Consider the following 23425-nt stretch of genomic DNA (forward strand, 5'->3'; position numbering starts at 1 on the left):
CAACTTCCAAGTCAATTATACTCGGATTAAAAACAAACTCATAGCTAATGGCCTACCATTATCAACATTTTGCCATGTACATATATGTTGTCTCACTCCTTTGTGTTACTCCATATGCCAAGAAATATAATTGGTTAGAAAAATATTTAACAATAACAATTTTAACTTAAATAAAAAATTTCAACCAAACAGATGTGATAGTACATGGAGTAGTATAAAATGTGGGACAACAAATGTGCTCCCGATTTTGCCACGTAATAAAATAGAAGCATATATTTTAACTTAATTTTTAACGATCATTCAGATTCATAAGCATATACATAGACTTGTTTTTTTTGTTTCTGACAGGTATCCTCACACTTGAGGCAATCCTGTCTGAGTCGGGAACATCCACAGGTATGTGGGGCTAACTCTCCAAGCGGACATTTTTTCCATCCACAAGACTCGAACTCAAGACCTTGCTTAAGGAGAATCAAGCATGTACCACTTGAACCAACGCCCGTTGGTATAGACTTGTTCTTTGATAATGAATAAACCAACATCACAAGTCTTGATGGAAAAAATGGGATCACAGAGATATGAATCACCCAAAAAAGAAGAAAAAATGGTTCTGAAATTATGACCCAGAAATGAATCCAACCTCATTCCCAAGTCACTGAGATCATAGAGTTTGCAAGCCCTGATTCCTCAAAGGTTGAATTACTTTCAAGGTCCAGAATTTTTGATGCTCCAGGAATTGCTTGTGTTAATCTGAATGCCTTTGTCTCCTCTTCTCCTATTTGAGCAGAAATGAATGACCACAGCAGCTTCAAGAGGAGAAACAAAAGGTCGTTCATAAAAATCCGAACACGATGAATAATCGAATATCGGGAAGCCTTTAGGCATATGAAATCACCAAAAGACCAATGAGAACATTGTTGTGTTTGTTGAATCAATTCCTACACGGAATATGAGTATGGCATGTGTTTACCTGAATCGGGTCAGTACGTAAGAAGTTACGCTGAGCACGACGTCCGTCTGGAAGCCGGACACCAACTCTGCATAGGAGATTTCTTTCAACCTTAGGTTCTTCAGGAAGGGTTGGATATGTTGGCCTCTTAGGCAAGGCTGGTTCATCTTTCCCGCTAACAACAATTTCGGTATCCTTACTATCATCTCCGGCCACTGCACTTGCTTCATTCATTCCTTCCATAGAAATTGCCAGGGCCCTCTGAACTTCCTCATCCTCCTCTTTGCTTAAATCTAAAGAAAAAAAGACGGCATTTTCAATCCTCAAGGCATAATGAAAGAATACATGACAAGAAGTGAATTAAGGGTGATCGGTAAGGTCCATCAAATTATTATAGACATCGAACAAAACAACTATAAAAGTGTTAGTGAAGAAGTAAATATAACAATAAAGACACCTACAACATCAAGTCATCCTGACACTGAACAATCCGGCACACGGATAGAAACTAGAAACAAACCTTTAGTTTTAGGTGGGCTAGAACTTGCTCTAGGACGCTTGTGAGACAAGGTAACGTGATGATCCTTAGGGCCTGCATCAAGGAACGCTAGTAGACCCTAGAGTAAACAAAGGACTCTTCAAATTAGTAAGGCGGTATAGAAAAACTAACCGAGTTAAAGGTTTACATTTTAGAATTAAGAATATGAACAATGTTTCAGATTTTCCTTAGTAAAAGTTCCCATGATAGTAAGGTAAGAGGTTATCACATACTTCCAATAAACTTTCAGGTTCAACCATTCCACACCAGGAGCGCATCTTTTGGCCAGTGATGGGATCAAGAATAAGCACTACAGGAATTGATTCCAGTCTATAATAAGTGCAAACCTTTTTGCCTTCAGTTGTATCATCATATACCTATAAGCAAAGAATAATAATTGACAACGGGAAACTGCATATAATAAAAGAAACTATACAATAAAATTTCAAATCCACCATAAGTTACAATCAATGAGTACTACGACAAAAACACAAAATAAGCCTCAGCAATGACCTGCAGCAACTCTCACTTTATTTGAAAACCGAGGAATTAGAAGAGTGGTCTCGGGGTGAATGCAGTAGCAATTTACCAAGCAGGAAAATATGTATGCAAGCAAAATTCCCAACAAAAAACTTCACTTCTTAAACCTATCGTAGCACACCCAAGTCGAACCAACAGTCATCTCTCTTTCTAAATCCTCAACAAAAATCCTCGGAACCATATGTCCCATGAGAAATTTCAGAACTTAGAAATTAGATTATTAATAAAGAGTAACATGAACTCTTAACCTAAAGCAAAGAGAGCACGGTTGATGTACAAGGGCAGATTAGTTTTTCATAGGATTTCAACCAGGCAGTTGTCTGTTTCATAACTCTGCTATCGGGGGTCACTCTCGGTTCTTTCACACTAACAAGAGGATTTCAAGATTGATGTCTCTTGTAAGACAAGATCTTCCTCATCCATTTCTGAACTGAGTTGATTCGGATGGCTGGTACCAAGCTCAAGTTCACTTATGCATACCATCCCCAGTCCAATGGCCAAACCATAGTGGTAAACAGGTGTTCGGATATCAATTTTTGTTGTTTAATATGAAGCAAACCCAAGCAATGGCCTAGATGGTTAAGTTGGGCAAAATTATGGTTTGATACCAGCACAACAACTTCACACAACTCACTACTCTCGAGGAATTATATGGTCGAGACAACCCCCCCAACTCCTTCTCAAGGGCATAACTGTCCCCTCAGCAGCGGAGGAGGTTGGTCAGATGATGGCTGAAAGGGATGCCTTGCTAGCTGACCTCCACACTAACCTACTTACGGTTCAAGATCAGATGGGAATTCAGGCTGGCACACTGTCGGAAGGTGAATTATCTATCGGATTGGAGACTGGGTATATCTTAAGCTGCAACCATATAGACACTCGAGTCTTTGGCCAAGAAACTTAATGCAAACTTCAGGCCACATTTTTATGGTCCCTTCCGGATCATGCAATAGATAGGACAAGTGGTATCAACTTCAGTTCTCCTCCACTGTCACATCCACCAAGTGTTCCATCTTTCCCTTTTGTAGAAAGCAAGTGCTCAACATGTCACTCCTTACAAAATATGATGTCCATGGAATTAAAGGTGCAACCTGTTACTGCCCTAGCTGTTCAACATCGTATTATTGGCGAAATCCTCCATTGCTAGGAAAGTATATGTAAGAAGAAAAAAAGGAAGGGCCCAGTAAATCAGTTGGACCAGGCTATATTAATTAGAGTAGTTACAATTAATTGATACTGTAGATACATCACCTAGTTAACGATATAGTTAGATATATCTCTAACCGATAGGTCAGAAAGACGAAAGAATATAAGAGGGGAGGAGAGAGATTGGGGCATTCGGTTACGATGGTTTTGGAGGGAGAGGTCAGGCTCTCATTCCTGAAGATGATTCTGTTGCATTTAGTCATTCTCTTTTCAAGCCTGGGTTCCCCATTGATCCAGGTGTAGACTGTGGAGAAGTTTCCCCAATTCCTTCCCAATCTTTGATCCAATTCCTTTCAGTTTCCTTTCTCGATAATTGTTGAGGAATTGCGCAGCTATGTTTGGTTAATAACTTGATATTTATTTTTTTCTTTGATTTTAGTCTCGTAATGAATTTCTTCTTTTATAAAAATTGAATAACAAAGCATACTAAAGCTTATGCTACGAGCCGTAGTATAAAGTCCAAGGAGCAACAAACTGACCTGCCAGAATATAAAGTTCGTACTGATGGTCTGAGAAACAGCTTCATTGGCCCATGTATCCCGATTAAGCTTCACAAAGCAAACATGGATACCGGTAATGATAATGACGAAACAATCAAGAAATATGTAAATGTGGTGCCAAAAATATATATACCATATGTGAGCTGAATTCCTTTGTAGATTGTATGTTCACCAACAGCCATTTGTCCGCAATAGAAGCAGCACCCTTTGCCTACATTCAAAGTCCAAAACCTTAGCTACAACTGCTTATCAGTAACACGCTTCATGGTTTGAAAATAATTGTATAACCGATCTAGAGTGCTATAAAATGTATGCAAGCAAATTCTATAAGATATAGATAAGAAATGAATGTTGTGCTTCAAAATGAGAATTAGACAACAACTCACTAAAAAACACAGATAAAATAGAAATGGAAATTTAAGAACTAATTTCAATATGCACAATACGAACCAGTGTCGTGATAGAACTCTCATACTACTAGATAAGATTCTTATCTATCAACTGCACAATTTTGCCAAGAGTGCTATGCAATATCTACAAATGGAATGGTCAACAGATGCGTGTAAAACCAGAGAGTGCACACACTTCCATGAGGCAGGTGCTGCAAACAGAGGCGGAAGCAGACCGTGCAGCAGTTTCTAGTGTCAATTCTCCAACAATAGGTCTCGAAACTGATATCACCGGCCAGTGGATCTATCTCCATATGACAAAAGGACTCCTCAACATCTTCGTTGACGTTAGAGGTGAGGAGAGGAAGAGAAATTTTTCAAAAGTTAATTTTTTTTACCCTTCATTTATATTAGTTACCGTTAGATATTCAGTTCCCGAAACTCCTCTCCAAGAATCATCTTGCAACACGATTTACACATGGCAGGTAGAACTAGAATCGGTTGCCCTTTTTTATGATCCTCGACACCACAACCAACTTGCTAATTATTGATAGTACTAATAAGGATATTAAGGGAGTCACAGCATGCGTCTTAATTGCTTATAGTGAATGAAAAAAACCATGTACAAACTACAAAGTAATGAACCCTAGTTTTTCTGTACAAACATTATCTAACATTCGGTTTCTGACTATTATGTTCCTTTTCAACTTTCTAGAAAGCACAAAATGTGGATGACTCCACAGGAAGATTAGCAACTTATAACAAATAGAGAATGATAACTGATGTTGTGATGAACACAAAAATATAACACATTATACTTCACTGAAAATTAGTAGAATGACAAATGCCCCGACTTTAGATTAGCACGGAATTTTGCTTTACGGGGTAGTAGGAACTAGGAAGTACGATCATAATTTAATGTGTGTACAATGACTTCAACCCATGCTTACATTATTTTAAGATGAAAACAGAGCATACTACAACAAATTCTTTTTTTATAGAATGCTACAAGTGCCTTTTAATATAAGCTTATTTTTATATATTTATTTTGAAAACCCATTTATACAAAAGTGAGGTAAATCCAAAAAAAACAAAAAAAAGGGTAATAGCCATCTCAAATGATGAAATTCTAAATTTATCCCCAGAATCCTTATATCAACACCACATATATGATATTTCTATAGTATATATAAAAAAAGTGTTAATCACAGGATGCCAATGAAATCTAGAAGCTAAATAATGTCAAGTTTTAATATAATTTAAGGTTTGATTCTCTGTTCAGGGAAAACTCAAAGACTAAGCATGTGAACTCAATAGGGTTATCGCAAACTAGAATAAAATTTAAGGTGTGCATTATATTTTATAAATTATGACCAATGAATAAAAATGGGCGGCCCAATGCATGAGTTTACAAAATTCGAATTTCAAACTAAGAACCGCATTTACCTGATCAAAAGAACCACTGAACATCAGATGAAATGGAGGGCGATAAAGTGAAGCAAGATTATCCCGAGAGCTCTCTGCCGTAGAGACAGAACCTTGTTCGGACTCCCAAACCCCTGCACGTCTCCTTTCCTCATCAAAGTTACGAAATGCAATTAAAGAGCTTGGGTCTTGTGAATTATATCCAGTCCTAGATGCTCTGCAAAAACATAACAAGATACAAATATAATAAATGGTTTCACAAGGGAAAAAACACATTGAAGTTGCATATCAGGACACAACAAAAGAATAGACATTAAAGGTAACCAATCCCAGATAGCACCCAACCCAAAAATGCTATAGCGGGCAGCGGGATGACCGCTACAGCATAGGGAAAAGTAGTATAATGTAAGTAATTTATATTCGACACATTTAAATATTCAAAAAATAGTAAAACACACAAGATTATAGACTCATTCATAATTGATATTGAAGTCCATAATCAAACATTTAAATCCAAAGTAAATAGATACACATTCATAATTAATATTAATAATCATAATAAGTTTAAGCCTCTAAGTCTTCAAAAAAAAAATCAATTAAGATGGTGCTTATACATGAATTTGTATCAGAAAGAATGAGAAAAACACTAAATGTGCATAGGAATGAAGTAACCCCAAAATCAGAGACCAAATGAATCAACACAAAGTGCAATTAAAGAAATGCTAAAAGTAATGAATTTCGTTCTACAAAGATAAATCATTGAACTTGCACTAAAATGATGTAAGTTGCACTAAAATGACGTCAGGGTAACTTGAACTAAAGTGATCTCAAGATAGGCCTATGCTAAAAGACCTAATGGATTTCATCAACATGTAAGTTAAAGAAGGTAAAAACACTGAATACAGCATCTGCGTTAGAATAGAAATGCTCACTTTTGAAGGCAATCGAAGAAATAAGGAAAAGGAAAACATACCCATACAGCATTGCATCATCATAAAGAGCTTCCCTTATAACAGGTAAGGGAGGGCGCACTTCTTCTCCATCATTGCGGCTGCTACTTTCATTTGTAGTATTCTTCGTAGGTTCACTAAAACAACAACCAATGCAGAAGTTTACACACAACCAATAACACATTATAGTCTTAGAACATCAAAGCCATAGTTTGTCGCCCACATACCTTGCCGGTTGATCAGTAAAGGAATCAACATTTTCTAGAGGCGGAGTGTGTGATGATGACAGCACTGCCCCTGCTTCATTGCCTATCAAGAACAGCTGAAGAGCTTCCTCAAGTTGCCAGCTTGTTGCCTGTTACCATTTACCGGAACACGTTATAGATCTCTATACAACAACAATTTAAGCACTGCAAATTTAGACATGAAAGAATCGAATTATGGATTTCTATTAGTACTTCCCGTTCACTTCTCATCTCTAACAGAACATTCAGTACACCCTTAAAAATTTCGAGGATAAATTTTTCATACAGAATGCATCCCTGAATTCTCACCCAATTTTTTTTAAGGGCGTACCAACCAAACAGATCCTAGAGCCCACCACTTCATAATACATTACATCCACATTCAATCCCCAGCGCGAAAAAAAATCGAATCACTACCCATTATAAAAATGTTCCTTTTTTACTATAAAAACAACAAAAGCAATAACCCATTATGTGGGGTCAGCTAAAATAGGTGCAGCCCAGTACACAAGGCTCCCGATGGTAGATGTATGCAGCCTTATCTTGCAAGTGGATAGGCTGTTAACGGGTTTTAAACCCGTGAATCATCATATACAATAACAACAACCAATCCTTTACCAACTAGACATGTCAGCTACCTGGATCAAACGACATCATCAATGTCGTATCGTAAATCATATCTATGGACAAATCATTGACATCTAAATCCTACCTAACCGTTTCGCCTATAATTTTTCTTCCCGACAAAATAAATCATACCCATTATAGATTTGAGTACCCTTATGACCCTAATCAACTAAAAGAGTAATTTTTTTGATGAAGAACCTGGAGGAACTGTCTTGCAGTTTGAGCGGTTTGACCCTGTGCAACTTCGAGGAAGGAAGAGACCATACTCTGTTGGTCATTTGCAGATAACATTTCTTCCAATTGAATTTGAATTTGAAATTGATTCGTAGCAAATTCTGAATCTGAAAAGGAAAGCAAAGAAGTGAAGTGATTTTATAGGGATTAGGGTTCCAATGAAAAATATTAGGAAGATTCAGTTTGATCTATTTTTATTTGAGTATTAGAAAAAATAAATCATTATATTTTATTAAATTAAAATATTTGATAGGGCGGTTAGCTCGATTTGTTTTAGATCTCTCATCTTTTTTGATAAGGAATCCAACTTTTGACTATTGAAAATTGAGTGAATCTTATACTACTGAATCAATGTCTTAGTATTAAGATTATATACAAATTTAGATGGGATAAAAATATTATTAGTGATAAATAGAGATGGTTTTAGATATATAATAGGTGATGGGTAATTGCTTTAATTGAATGTGATTTTAAAAGTTAGTTTATTTTTGCAATTAATATCTTTGCCATCCTAAATTAGTTAGACAAATAGGATGCAAGTACAATCAATGCTTAACTTTTTATTTAATTTGGAAGTAGTAAGATGTAAGTTAGAAATAATTTTATTAAGGGCATAATAGAATAAAACTAAATTAGGTCAAGTAAGTGAGAACTTCCTATCATAACAACAACAGATTAATTTAATATATTATATGAGTGTTTGTCAAGAAATTAATTACACATTTTGTGCCAATCAATATTTTATTTTATGCAACTAAATATTCAATTTTTATATATTTATGTATGATTGAGTATGTTTTTTGTATTTAGTATATTTTATATTTAATTTTTTATTGGATATACTTTAAATTATAAATTTTTCTTTTTATTAGAATGTGTAATTTTAAGGTGAGAGATATACTTTCAACTTGCAATTCACTTTTTATGGTGATTACCTATAATTATATGGTTTTTGTAGAAATTAAAAAAAATTAAGGGCAATAAGAAAATAAAAATTGCATCATAATGATTACACAATGTTTTGTCTTTGTATATGGTATAGATATATATATTATATTACAAAATCATCATCCAAATTTTTTTATATAAACTAGTGTGTTGACAGCCACTATCGTGTCTGCCAACCCGCTTTCCTATCGTTCATGTGTAGTTTGTATGTTATAAATGTCAAATATAATATTTTGTGTTAAATATTTATAATATACAATTGAATTTATTGGATTGGTGTAATGTCCAATTTTTAAAATTGTTCTACATTAAAAACTGATAGTCATAAGGTAAGAATAAAAAATAGTTAACCAAATAATATGAACATATATTAGGTGGAGAGGAATATTAGGTTATATATGATTTTTTTGGTAAAAATTAGAAAATAGTGAGGACAAAATAGGGAGAACAACAAATTACACCATGGTGGGTGATTATTAATTAGTAAAATATTACTTGTAACACATATTACAAGTACTATTGGGAATCAAGGTCACCATGTTCATATTCATATAATGCCCACCAAAATTAGGGCGGGCATGACATGTTCGTTTTTAAATAGGGTATGAAATATCATGTCTTGCCCGCTATAAACATGGATAGGGTGGGCTTGCGGGTCGCCCTAAATTAAAAAAAACAAAAAATAACCTAATACATGGAACATTACAATATATTATATATTGTCTCTTATTTTTTATTTCACTGCTAAAATATTACAATGTTCATGCTATCATACTTGAGAATACATGGATGCAAAATGTGACAATAAGATTCAAAACACAAAACATAACGCATTATTTTGCATAAACCGGACATTCAGTTAATTGGTAAGATATTATATTTTGGAAATTTGTTATATTGTACTCAAGTAGTGAGAACGTGAATTACTCTTGTCATATTTGGCCCATCAAATTTCTTATTGTAGTATTCATTGATGTCCGTGGGCCACCCTGCCTACCCGTTTGAAATATCTATGAGCGAAAATGACATGTTGAACGAGCATTTTAGGGTAGATAGACACATTTTTTATGTCCTGACTACCCAAACGTGTAGGTGGACGGGCGAGCCCCATGAACATGACCCAAATTGCCAATGATAATTAAATTGAGGATATTGTCATGAGCATAACACATAAAAAATTATAAATGTTTAAAATTTGGATTTAATATGCATACACTAATAGTAAGTCTTTTTTACATTTTCACTAAATCATTAATAATTTATATGTTAACCATTATTAATAATTTAAAAAACTTTACACTAATAGTACATAGATTTTAAACTCTTAAAATTTTGGCTCTGATTTAGTTTATGTGTAATGCAGTTTATATATTATTTTTTTGGGTATTGTGACTTAGCTACCACGAAAAATAGAAACAACCTTGTTTTTAACTCCTTTCAGACCTTTCTCATGTATGCTTAAGAGTTTCTTCTAAAGACAAATTTAGTGGAGAGTACGTAGAGGTAATCACACTTTCCTTTATAGCTTGAACTTCATACAATGTTTATAATATTATTGACGGTGAGGTGATAAAATTATCCATAATTTATAATCCATCTAAATTCATTTAAATTAAAATTATCTAAATTCGTTCATCATAGCTAATGGATATAATCTAATGAATAGTATTGATAATAGATAAATTCAAATTTATCCATTATATCCAATGAATATATCTATTTCGATGAATACTCAATTCATCAAAAAATAAAAATTTAAAATGATGTTCTTTGCTTTTTAATTTCATTTAATATTTAAGAAAATTAAATTCAAGCAAATTCATACATGATTCTCACTATCACTTTTAATATTTCATTAAATTGGTATCAATTATAAGACATGTGTACGTAGTTAATATTAAAAGTTTATTCTTGTATATTACCATATATAATTATGAGAGAAAAATATATGTATCGACATTGTATGAGTTTTATACTTTGTAACATCATCCACCATTTATATTAATTATCATTGACTCTTTAAAAAAATAATTCAAATGAATGATGTGGTGATTATGTTTTAATCTTTACACTAACAATGTTTAGATATTACACCCTATAAGTATTTGTTAAAAACTTTATACGTAGAATATTGCAAAAGAAAAATTAAAAGTTCAAAAAATCACTTTTAAAAAAATAATTTTAAAAAATGTTTTGTTGAGATAATAGTTTTTAGATAATATTTTTCTTCAATAGTATTTTTAATTCCAATAAAAAGTCAAATGGATATTCATCCATCTAAATCCACGAAAATAGAGTTATGGATTGGATAGATTGAAATTCATCCATTAAGTTTGGATATAGATGAATTGAATAACTTAAAATATAGTTTAAATGAATTTATATGGATTGATGAATGATTTTTCATCCATCCAAATCTAAATTCATCTATTTGTCACTCTTAATAATCAATATGTCATTGTATTTATGTTAATTATTTAATTAAGCAAATAGGAGAAAGTATCCCTTCATAATAAAATAATGTGTAATGACTTAATTTTGATATCCTATTAGGTAATACTAGACATTATTCATAAATATCTTTAGTAGAATATTGTAGTTAATGGGGACTATTATAATGCATTGAGACTAACATGTAGGAATTGATGGGATTATATCTACTGTCTCACAGTTTTGTGTCACTCTATGTGTTAGGTGATGTGATTGGTCAGAAAAATATTTAATAATTATAATTTTAACTTAAATAATTTTTTTCAACCAATTAGAATTGATGATATATGGAATGGTACACAAAATGGGACAACAAGTATGGTCCCGAAATCTATGATTATGTGCTACTAGTCATGAATATGAACTAAGTGTTTACATTTGGCATAGGAGTTATGTACTTGAATGACCAACAATAAGATTTGTACATAGACCATTATGTTACAAGTGATTCTTATATTGATATTTGGGTGTGTGATCCTTTGACTCGAATTCAATACAATTGTTTTTTGTGATAGAATTAGGTTTTCATTAACGAAATGTTTCATCTTATTTTAAAAGAGATATCCAATTTTATGTATTTTTTTAGTTCTTAAGCTATTATTACAAAACTTTATTTGTTAGGAATCTAATATGTGGTATATAGTTCTAGAAATTCTTATACAATATGTAAACTAAAAGAGAAAACTATGTAACTAATGCTTTTGGTTGTGAACCACTTTCTCAATTTGTGAGGTTCCATTTTTCTTGTGGGAAAGATGCTCTAAGTTATTAATTGGATGTCATTTGGGCTTTTGTTTCATGTGAAACATATCTTTAGATGGACATGTTTGGTCCTAAGTTCTTGTTATAACCTCTACCTTGCAAGTAAGGGTGAGTATGGGTCAGATTGTGATGGATTAAGACTTGTCTTTACCCGGCCCTAAATACTGGTTGAGTCATTTTTTTGAACCTGGATCTGACCCTATATGAAGCTAACCCGACCCTAAATATTGGTTGAGTCATTTTTTTGAACCCGGATCTGGTCCTATATCTGAAGCTAACCCGGCCCTAAATAGCGATCGGGTCAGTCTTTAAACCTGACCCGATCCTAGACCCAATTAAATATAATGCATATTTATTTTAGACAAAAACTTCTCGATATTATTTATTATTATGAATATTTAGTTTGACATATAAAATGATATTTGTATATATATATATTATTAATCATGTAGATATTATGGAAAAATTAAAGAATAAATGATATTTTCCACCAAAAGACTATCATTACTCCCTACACATTTGAGTAGAAACACATACAAATATGATGAGTGAGTGACCGTGGGACAGGACGGGTCGAGTCATGTTTGGTCCCTACCCGACCTAAATATTGATTGGATCTATTTTTTGAACCAGAACCCAACCCTAGACTTGACCCTATTTGAACTCAATCATGATCATATCGTGCCGGATGAGCGGGTAGGGTCGGGTCCTGCTCACCCATACTTACAAGCTTGGTTATCACTCTGCATGCTTTATTCTGGTAAATCATGAATTGGAAATTAAAATTTTTTAAAGCTAAATTGGATTTTAATATATTTTTCTTCATCTATGAATATTTATTCATTTTTTTATTTAAAAAAGAGGTTAGCTACATTTCTAAATATTGATTTTTAGGATAGCATTTATCATGTCTTCCTTTGTCCTTTTCATTTAATTTATAGATAACCCTTCAAGCCAAACATGTTGCTGATTATTATATCAACAGCACGTTGAAATTATTGAGGGCTTTAAATGAATGCCATAATAGAGAATGGTATTGTCCCTCCAATGTCAAATATTATCGAGTTGATGTCAATAATGTCTGTTATATCTTACATCGAAGTTAACCAGCGCTCTTGTACTTTTGTGGATCTATTGGTAATTAATATCATTTACCATGATAATACTATGAGTATACCTTAAGATATTATACTTCACATCTTAAATGAGATTATCTTCTCCGATGTTGGATAAATTCAAGTTTAAAATCTTGTATTTAATATAATGAAGAATTTATAAGTAAAAAACACTTATAAAATTTTGGAAGTTACACACACCTTACATCAATGTCAATAAATCACCATGTCACACTTTCTGTCAAATCGAATATACATGTCTCACATTGCATATATTGTGTGGTATGTGTTACACTTTACATCCAAATCAATGCTCCAACTACATTATGCATTTATGTTATTTAACACTCGTGTTACATACCATACATCGAAGCCCAATGTGGCTCGTGTTACACCTATATCTCTATCAAATCTTGGGTACGATACTTTCAGAACATGACTATACTTCTCTCACATAATCTGACGTTGTTTCACTTGAATATAAGTCATTTAGACAATTATATTTATTAAATAATATAAGAATATTAAATTAATAATACGTTTTTGCATGTGTATTGTACTAGAACTAACTCTTCATCTAAAATAAACAATCATTTTAGGATGCATATCTAAAGATTATTTTGTGCTAACATTTTTTCATCCACAAGAAGATTAAATTATCAATATTTATGACAGTGTAAAGATTTATACACAGTAAATATATCTTTTACAATTCATTTATATTATTTTTATTTAAAAATCAATGATGATTAAAAACGAATAATAGATATACAATAAAAGTGTAAAATCTCTTACACTTTCAATACATACATTATATTCTCATTATCAAATCACTCTTCACACGATGGCAACCTCATTATTAATATATGTGTTGTGTCGGCAAGGAACATTAAATATATATACACATCACATTTCCACATAAACTTACTATTTAGAGAAGTATCCATATGAATTTAAGAAAGATTAAATATCCATTTTAATCCATCATATTTTTAATCTTACCTGTTTAGTTTTTCACAAATTGAAAATTTCAAATGGTCCTTAAATTTTTTAAATATGGATTAAATTAGTTATTTTTAGGCCACATTAGTCTCTATTAAATGTTATAAAACTTGTTAAAAAAACTAATTTGACTCACATTTAAAATAAAATTTATATGGATAATTTTGATCTTTTTCAATTATTGAAGGAGCAAACTAGTAAAATATGAAAATCTGAAATGATTATTTCCTTTAGAATTAAAAAGTGGTCTTCAACTTGTAGAAATATCTCATTCCAGATCTGAAACCCTTCTTTCTCTCTTTATTTCTCCTCCAGAGACACAAATAAATATCACCAACAACATTTATACTATAGGATAAAATCATTTTCAATTCTGTAGAGTGTAATATTCAAACAGATATGAATTTGATAATTTATAAATTTATTTTATCTAAAAAAATAAGAGTAAATATCAATTTTAGTCTCTCATATTTTTTGACGTTACCAGTTTAGTCAATAAAAAAGAAAAGACCTAGAATGGTCCTCAAAAATTTCAAATGTAGGTCAAATTAGTTATTTTTAGCATGTTTTACAACACATGGTAGAGACTAATTTGACCCAAAAATGACTAATTTGCCTCACATTTGAAATTTTTGAGACCATTTTAAATCTTTTCTTGTTTGAAGGACTAAATCTAAATTGGTAAGGTCAAAAAATATAAAAGACTAAAATGAATATTTACTAAAAACTAATTTAAAATTCTGACTGCTACATTTTTTATGAGACACATATCAATATTTATCTAGGACTGAACTCTCATACTACAAATTAAATGCACATGAGGATATTTTTTATAAAGCAAATTTATATCTTTATCCTATGAATAAGGAACTCTTCTACTACCCGTTTTGATAAGTGTTACTCTTAAAACTTAAATATTTAACATAATATATAGTATTTGACAATATAATAAGATTTTATATCACTAAATCAACATCGAAGGAAAACGCAGTGTTGTAACAAATGGGTGGGTCAGCATATGTGAAAGAAAACGTGGGCATGCAAATGTGGACAAACACAAAAGGTGCAACACGACACCATGTTTTGTCAAAAAAAGAACACATGAAAGCACCAAAGGGTATTCCTGTGCCACCATTACACTCAACTTTAGTGGTCCTTTTATCTTTCTAGACCGTTCATTCTCTGCTGAAAAAAACTTATTATCCTAAACTATCTTCAAATTTTATCTCGAGTTAACGATAATAAAACAAAAAATAGTGAGTATTTAAAATTTTAAATTAATATACATGTTTTTATTGCTGCAAGATAGTTGTGAGATATGGTTTTTGTGTCCTACCAATGATATTTCCTCACTTTTTAAGTTGTGTGACTGCCCATCTCCCAACAAATGTCGCTCACGTGAATCGAACTCTTAACATTTTAGTCATCTTATATGAGAAATGGTTTGAGATAACGTATCTCTATTCGAAAGTAATAAGATCATATCAAATAACTTGATTTGGGTTGATTTTATTTAATTTAATTAATAGGGACCTCATTTACTTTATTGTGCTATATAAGACTCACCAACTCTATGTGCATAGTGCACCAAATACTCCCAACTTCTTCACTCTCTTCTAAACCTTTGCCAAGTCCTATGTAACTAATGCTTTTGGTTGTGAACCACTTTCTCAATTTGTGAGGTTCCATTTTTCTTGTGGGAAAGATGCTCTAAGTTATTAATTGGATGTCATTTGGGCTTTTGTTTCATGTGAAACATATCTTTAGATGGACATGTTTGGTCCTAAGTTCTTGTTATAACCTCTACCTTGCAAGTAAGGGTGAGTATGGGTCAGATTGTGATGGATTAAGACTTGTCTTTACCCGGCCCTAAATACTGGTTGAGTCATTTTTTTGAACCTGGATCTGACCCTATATGAAGCTAACCCGACCCTAAATATTGGTTGAGTCATTTTTTTGAACCCGGATCTGGTCCTATATCTGAAGCTAACCCGGCCCTAAATAGCGATCGGGTCAGTCTTTAAACCTGACCCGATCCTAGACCCAATTAAATATAATGCATATTTATTTTAGACAAAAACTTCTCGATATTATTTATTATTATGAATATTTAGTTTGACATATAAAATGATATTTGTATATATATATATTATTAATCATGTAGATATTATGGAAAAATTAAAGAATAAATGATATTTTCCACCAAAAGACTATCATTACTCCCTACACATTTGAGTAGAAACACATACAAATATGATGAGTGAGTGACCGTGGGACAGGACGGGTCGAGTCATGTTTGGTCCCTACCCGACCTAAATATTGATTGGATCTATTTTTTGAACCAGAACCCAACCCTAGACTTGACCCTATTTGAACTCAATCATGATCATATCGTGCCGGATGAGCGGGTAGGGTCGGGTCCTGCTCACCCATACTTACAAGCTTGGTTATCACTCTGCATGCTTTATTCTGGTAAATCATGAATTGGAAATTAAAATTTTTTAAAGCTAAATTGGATTTTAATATATTTTTCTTCATCTATGAATATTTATTCATTTTTTTATTTAAAAAAGAGGTTAGCTACATTTCTAAATATTGATTTTTAGGATAGCATTTATCATGTCTTCCTTTGTCCTTTTCATTTAATTTATAGATAACCCTTCAAGCCAAACATGTTGCTGATTATTATATCAACAGCACGTTGAAATTATTGAGGGCTTTAAATGAATGCCATAATAGAGAATGGTATTGTCCCTCCAATGTCAAATATTATCGAGTTGATGTCAATAATGTCTGTTATATCTTACATCGAAGTTAACCAGCGCTCTTGTACTTTTGTGGATCTATTGGTAATTAATATCATTTACCATGATAATACTATGAGTATACCTTAAGATATTATACTTCACATCTTAAATGAGATTATCTTCTCCGATGTTGGATAAATTCAAGTTTAAAATCTTGTATTTAATATAATGAAGAATTTATAAGTAAAAAACACTTATAAAATTTTGGAAGTTACACACACCTTACATCAATGTCAATAAATCACCATGTCACACTTTCTGTCAAATCGAATATACATGTCTCACATTGCATATATTGTGTGGTATGTGTTACACTTTACATCCAAATCAATGCTCCAACTACATTATGCATTTATGTTATTTAACACTCGTGTTACATACCATACATCGAAGCCCAATGTGGCTCGTGTTACACCTATATCTCTATCAAATCTTGGGTACGATACTTTCAGAACATGACTATACTTCTCTCACATAATCTGACGTTGTTTCACTTGAATATAAGTCATTTAGACAATTATATTTATTAAATAATATAAGAATATTAAATTAATAATACGTTTTTGCATGTGTATTGTACTAGAACTAACTCTTCATCTAAAATAAACAATCATTTTAGGATGCATATCTAAAGATTATTTTGTGCTAACATTTTTTCATCCACAAGAAGATTAAATTATCAATATTTATGACAGTGTAAAGATTTATACACAGTAAATATATCTTTTACAATTCATTTATATTATTTTTATTTAAAAATCAATGATGATTAAAAACGAATAATAGATATACAATAAAAGTGTAAAATCTCTTACACTTTCAATACATACATTATATTCTCATTATCAAATCACTCTTCACACGATGGCAACCTCATTATTAATATATGTGTTGTGTCGGCAAGGAACATTAAATATATATACACATCACATTTCCACATAAACTTACTATTTAGAGAAGTATCCATATGAATTTAAGAAAGATTAAATATCCATTTTAATCCATCATATTTTTAATCTTACCTGTTTAGTTTTTCACAAATTGAAAATTTCAAATGGTCCTTAAATTTTTTAAATATGGATTAAATTAGTTATTTTTAGGCCACATTAGTCTCTATTAAATGTTATAAAACTTGTTAAAAAAACTAATTTGACTCACATTTAAAATAAAATTTATATGGATAATTTTGATCTTTTTCAATTATTGAAGGAGCAAACTAGTAAAATATGAAAATCTGAAATGATTATTTCCTTTAGAATTAAAAAGTGGTCTTCAACTTGTAGAAATATCTCATTCCAGATCTGAAACCCTTCTTTCTCTCTTTATTTCTCCTCCAGAGACACAAATAAATATCACCAACAACATTTATACTATAGGATAAAATCATTTTCAATTCTGTAGAGTGTAATATTCAAACAGATATGAATTTGATAATTTATAAATTTATTTTATCTAAAAAAATAAGAGTAAATATCAATTTTAGTCTCTCATATTTTTTGACGTTACCAGTTTAGTCAATAAAAAAGAAAAGACCTAGAATGGTCCTCAAAAATTTCAAATGTAGGTCAAATTAGTTATTTTTAGCATGTTTTACAACACATGGTAGAGACTAATTTGACCCAAAAATGACTAATTTGCCTCACATTTGAAATTTTTGAGACCATTTTAAATCTTTTCTTGTTTGAAGGACTAAATCTAAATTGGTAAGGTCAAAAAATATAAAAGACTAAAATGAATATTTACTAAAAACTAATTTAAAATTCTGACTGCTACATTTTTTATGAGACACATATCAATATTTATCTAGGACTGAACTCTCATACTACAAATTAAATGCACATGAGGATATTTTTTATAAAGCAAATTTATATCTTTATCCTATGAATAAGGAACTCTTCTACTACCCGTTTTGATAAGTGTTACTCTTAAAACTTAAATATTTAACATAATATATAGTATTTGACAATATAATAAGATTTTATATCACTAAATCAACATCGAAGGAAAACGCAGTGTTGTAACAAATGGGTGGGTCAGCATATGTGAAAGAAAACGTGGGCATGCAAATGTGGACAAACACAAAAGGTGCAACACGACACCATGTTTTGTCAAAAAAAGAACACATGAAAGCACCAAAGGGTATTCCTGTGCCACCATTACACTCAACTTTAGTGGTCCTTTTATCTTTCTAGACCGTTCATTCTCTGCTGAAAAAAACTTATTATCCTAAACTATCTTCAAATTTTATCTCGAGTTAACGATAATAAAACAAAAAATAGTGAGTATTTAAAATTTTAAATTAATATACATGTTTTTATTGCTGCAAGATAGTTGTGAGATATGGTTTTTGTGTCCTACCAATGATATTTCCTCACTTTTTAAGTTGTGTGACTGCCCATCTCCCAACAAATGTCGCTCACGTGAATCGAACTCTTAACATTTTAGTCATCTTATATGAGAAATGGTTTGAGATAACGTATCTCTATTCGAAAGTAATAAGATCATATCAAATAACTTGATTTGGGTTGATTTTATTTAATTTAATTAATAGGGACCTCATTTACTTTATTGTGCTATATAAGACTCACCAACTCTATGTGCATAGTGCACCAAATACTCCCAACTTCTTCACTCTCTTCTAAACCTTTGCCAAGTCCTAATCTTAGTTATGGCTCGTTATGCTCCTTTTGGTTCCATCATTTTCTTCTTTCTTTTGCTTCTTGTGGCCAATGGTGAGAGTTTCTTAATGTTTAATAGCCCATCATTTTCTTTTGTTTCTTAAACAACTCATAATTCTAAAGTTTGGTTTTTGTTAAATAAGATGTTGACATAGTTATATGGTTCACCCCATATTCGTTCTAGTTTGGGATATCTAGTTTTTATGTGATTTGTTACTTTTTTATATTATTATTAAAACATTTATTTTATATAGAGTTGGTATGTGGAACTATAAGCTTAATATGTAATACCAACATTTTAAATTGTGGTAACAAATGCGGCCATTGTGGTGCACGTTGTGAATTTTTGTATGATTAAAAAAATATTTTTATCTTCAATGTTAGTTTATGTTGTTCGAAATGGCTCAAATTTGGACTAATGTGACTCAAATGCGTTATGATGTGGTTTTTTAATTCGATGTGACCTAATATAGTCTAACATAGTCCAAATGAGATCCAAGGTAGCTCAGACGTGGTTCGATGTGATTGTGCTATGATCCGATGTAGCTGTACTATTTTAATGCGGTTGTGGTGATTATTGCAAACACAATATTGTCACATCATGTGATATAATCTACAATTTAAAACAATATGTAATATGTAGACTAAATGAGAAAACCATATAGCCATCAATAATATTTATATCTCTTTATCTAGCCCATACCATTCACTTGGTTTATTTTTTATCATGTGTTTGTGTTGTATACTTACTCATTTGTGTTATGGTTTATTTTGAGAATTTATCGAGCAGAAATGGGGCCAACAATGATGGTTGAAGCAAGGACATGTGAGTCTCAGAGCCATCGCTTCAAGGGACCATGTCTGAGTGACACAAACTGTGGTTCTGTTTGCCATAATGAGGGTTTCACTGGAGGCAACTGTCGTGGCTTCCGCCGTAGATGCTTTTGTACCAAACATTGCTAAGGATTACTTGATTTTATGATATTTGTGGTAAAGATGATGGATCCATCATCTTCTCACTTATGTTATGGACTTTGTGTTTAAGAATAATGTTTGTTAACCATTCTAGCTATTGTGGTTGTGGGTTTATGTTGTCATATTTCTATTTTATGTTTTTGTTAGATCTTATGATCATATGGATTAAAGTTAAAGTTATTGTGATCTTAATTTTTTGTTCATATTGATCTTTACCTTATCATAACCTTTACTTGTACTAGTCATGTTCAATATAAAAAATAACTTTCCTTGGATAAAGATAATGAAAATGAGTAAAAAAAATTTTTTGTCATTCAACAAAATCTTGTGTCAAACCATGAATGCACCCTTATCTTTAGTCTTAGGTAAAGTCTTACTTTAAGATTTAGTTATATCTATGACACCATTTGAGTGTTAAGTAGAGTTTTATGACTTGGTCATTTATTTTTGAGAATCTTGATTAGTGCTCTAATAATTGTTTTCTACTTTCTTTTTACACATCACATGTATTTCAAATAAAAAAACAATTCAATAAAAAGGCTTTCACGTAGTGGTATTAAGGAAGAATAGAAATATACTCGCAATTGAAAAGACTGTTTTTTTTGTTTGGATTTCTTAACATCTATAACATAGAGCAAACAATCTTATAATGAAGAAAAAAATATGCAGCAATGATATTTGAATGATGAGAAAAATAAGTCATGTATAATTATGGTGAGAAGTGATAGATTTTGTTAATAAATGTATCTAACAACCCTTCTAATTATTAAAGACTGATTTTTGTATCGATTTTTATTAAGGTATTTAGATCTAGACCGATCCAAGAAAGAAGCTGAAAACTAGTTCAAAAAGTAAAACCATAAAATACAAAAATTGTTATGATTGTGTTGGGCTGATTAAAAAAAACAGATAAGTTTAAATCGATTTTGGTTTCAATTTTAGAAACTAGAACAAACCAGTATTAATTACATTTACATAAATATGAAGATTATTTTATTTTTACTTTGCTTTCTTGATGTTTTATTTTTTATATTGTTTTTATTTTTGTTGTCGTTTTTATTTTTAGTTCAAATATATATTGTTAACTTTCAATTATATGTTTGTATCTATCACACTTGATACTAGGAATATATCAATAAACTTAATGTAAATTTGATATTTTAAAAACATACTAAACTTATTATAAATTTAACACTTTGGATTAAATTTTTTAATATAAATTAATCAAACTAGACTAAACTATATGTTATTTATGTCTTCAAATCAAATCACATTTCCTCTAAAATCTAATTCAAAATGACCCTACACTCCTAATTTTTAAATTCTAAAGATGGGAATAAATCCAGCCATATGTGAATGTGAAATATAATGTATTGTGAGAAAAGAAAACATATTGTTCATGAATTACTATTCTCTTTATTAATGGAGAGATAAATACTTGTTTCTACCTTTGTTTTTAATATTAAAAGTATAATTTTATTATAACTAAAAGGATAAATGTATCATTAAAAATTATATTTTATTTTATTTTTTTAAAGAGAAAATTTTAACTCATGGGTACAGATGTATGGGCCAGTGTCTGTGAAATGAAATCTGTTCAAGCTAAATTGACTCACTGAAGTTGAAAAGGACACCTTATCTTTTTGTCCAACCAAAAGCAAATAAAGATTTATATTTGAGTTAGGTTTTGAAGTTGAGATATAAGTTATGAAATAAAATTCTAAATAATTTTGAAGTTTTTTACTTTCATTTTTGCGGCTAAAATATATAAAACTCTCTAATAAGTTCAATAATTAGGATAATTTGGTCTTTTGAACTTGAGTTCTGAGCTTGGGAATCGATTACAGACCAGGAAAGATATTAGCATCTCATTTGTCCGTATTAAAATGGTACCCTCGCTAATAACATGGATTGTTATACTCTTAAAATTTTATTTATTTAAAATTTGATTATTAAAACAAAATATTTTTATTTTTTATATTTGTGTCTACTAAGAGTTGATCTTGCTCCTACGTATCTCTATGTGCAATAGAGAAATCAAGACTACGTAGTTCTGATTTAAAAATAATTAGTTGATTTGTTTGCTTTTTTTTTCTCGATTTGAAAGTATTGATAGATTTGGTGGAATTAACTTTTATTGGTTTTAAAATATTTATAATATATAATTATTTTAATTCAATGAAACTAATAGTTTAGAGATGGTGTTAGACTTAGACCCTCTTTTCATTTTTAGAGATGTTAGAGACGACTCGAACCATGATCTTACAATAAATTTTTTATGATATATTAAGTGATAAGATAGTTTTGAATTATTTTTATATGGAATTAATTAATAGCTTAGAGACGGTCTTGATTGTAGACATGCTTCCCATTTTTAGAGAAGTTAGAGACGACTCGAACCATGACCTTATTATAAAAATTTCATAAAACCAACCCAACAATATAATCTCTCATATTCACATACACTATTATTTACATGATACAATATATTTCAACAATGAATTAAGAGAGTTTTTTTTATGTGCCGTTATTATCAACTAACATAACCTTGGACTGTTTTATATTCCCAACTAACTAATATAGTTCGTAGTATCACAATCTGCTAAATCCACGTGAGCCCATACAATGAAAACCAAAACACAACACTAAAACAATTCTATTGCTTTGTAAGATTTTAGTAATGATTGGTGTAAGAGAAAAAATGAGAGAAAATGAATAGAAAGAAATATTTTCTTTTCTTTCTCTTTTGTTTGGTTGGATAGAAAATGAGAAGAGAGAGGTGATGTTATGATTCAAATGACAAAAATATCCCTAAAATAAAGAAATGAGAGAGATAAATGTTATTTTATTGTTAACTAAAAATAAAAACTAAAATTTTAAATGATATATTTTATTATAAATTCAATTGACATTTTTAATTGATATTTTTATATTTAAAAGATAATGATTTATATTAATAGTATTTAAAACTAAGAAGTATATTAAAAAAAAATTGGAGGGCATTTATGTCAAAATTTCCATCTCCTCTCATTTTCTCACCAAAGG

At 30.9% G+C, this 23425-nt stretch overlaps 2 protein-coding genes across 2 annotated transcripts; one reads left to right on the forward strand and one right to left on the reverse strand.

The window, feature by feature from the left end:
* On the reverse strand, positions 470 to 7794 carry LOC109350233 (plant UBX domain-containing protein 7). The gene is made up of 10 exons (XM_019591414.1): positions 7568 to 7794; positions 6725 to 6852; positions 6521 to 6634; positions 5569 to 5764; positions 3867 to 3944; positions 3713 to 3781; positions 1721 to 1864; positions 1470 to 1566; positions 971 to 1242; positions 470 to 806 (listed from the first exon to the last, which is right to left on the reverse strand). The coding sequence occupies exons 1-10, from the start codon at positions 7658 to 7660 to the stop codon at positions 642 to 644; spliced, it is 1356 nt and encodes a 451-aa protein (XP_019446959.1). The 5' UTR covers positions 7661 to 7794; the 3' UTR covers positions 470 to 641.
* On the forward strand, positions 19319 to 20594 carry LOC109350234 (defensin Ec-AMP-D2-like). The gene is made up of 2 exons (XM_019591415.1): positions 19319 to 19459; positions 20196 to 20594. Exons 1-2 carry the CDS (start codon positions 19396 to 19398, stop codon positions 20366 to 20368), a joined length of 237 nt encoding a protein of 78 aa, XP_019446960.1. The 5' UTR covers positions 19319 to 19395; the 3' UTR covers positions 20369 to 20594.

This window comes from Lupinus angustifolius, chromosome LG06, assembly GCF_001865875.1.
Source record: "Lupinus angustifolius cultivar Tanjil chromosome LG06, LupAngTanjil_v1.0, whole genome shotgun sequence".
Classification (NCBI taxonomy): Eukaryota; Viridiplantae; Streptophyta; class Magnoliopsida; order Fabales; family Fabaceae; genus Lupinus; species Lupinus angustifolius.

Bases quoted from the DNA above. Each gene is read 5' to 3' on its own strand.
- LOC109350233 (XM_019591414.1), bottom strand. From the start codon at position 7,660: ATGTTATCTGCAAATGACCAACAGAGTATGGTCTCTTCCTTCCTCGAA. The intron at 6,635-6,724 runs GTATGTGGGCGA...TTGTTGTTTTAG, and splicing joins TTTACTGATCAACCGGCAAG to TGAACCTACGAAGAATACTA. The intron at 5,765-6,520 runs GTATGTTTTCCT...ATGTTTTTGCAG, and splicing joins GATGATGCAATGCTGTATGG to AGCATCTAGGACTGGATATA.
- LOC109350234 (XM_019591415.1), top strand. From the start codon at position 19,396: ATGGCTCGTTATGCTCCTTTTGGTTCCATCATTTTCTTCTTTCTTTTG. The intron at 19,460-20,195 runs GTGAGAGTTTCT...TTTATCGAGCAG, and splicing joins TTTGCTTCTTGTGGCCAATG to AAATGGGGCCAACAATGATG.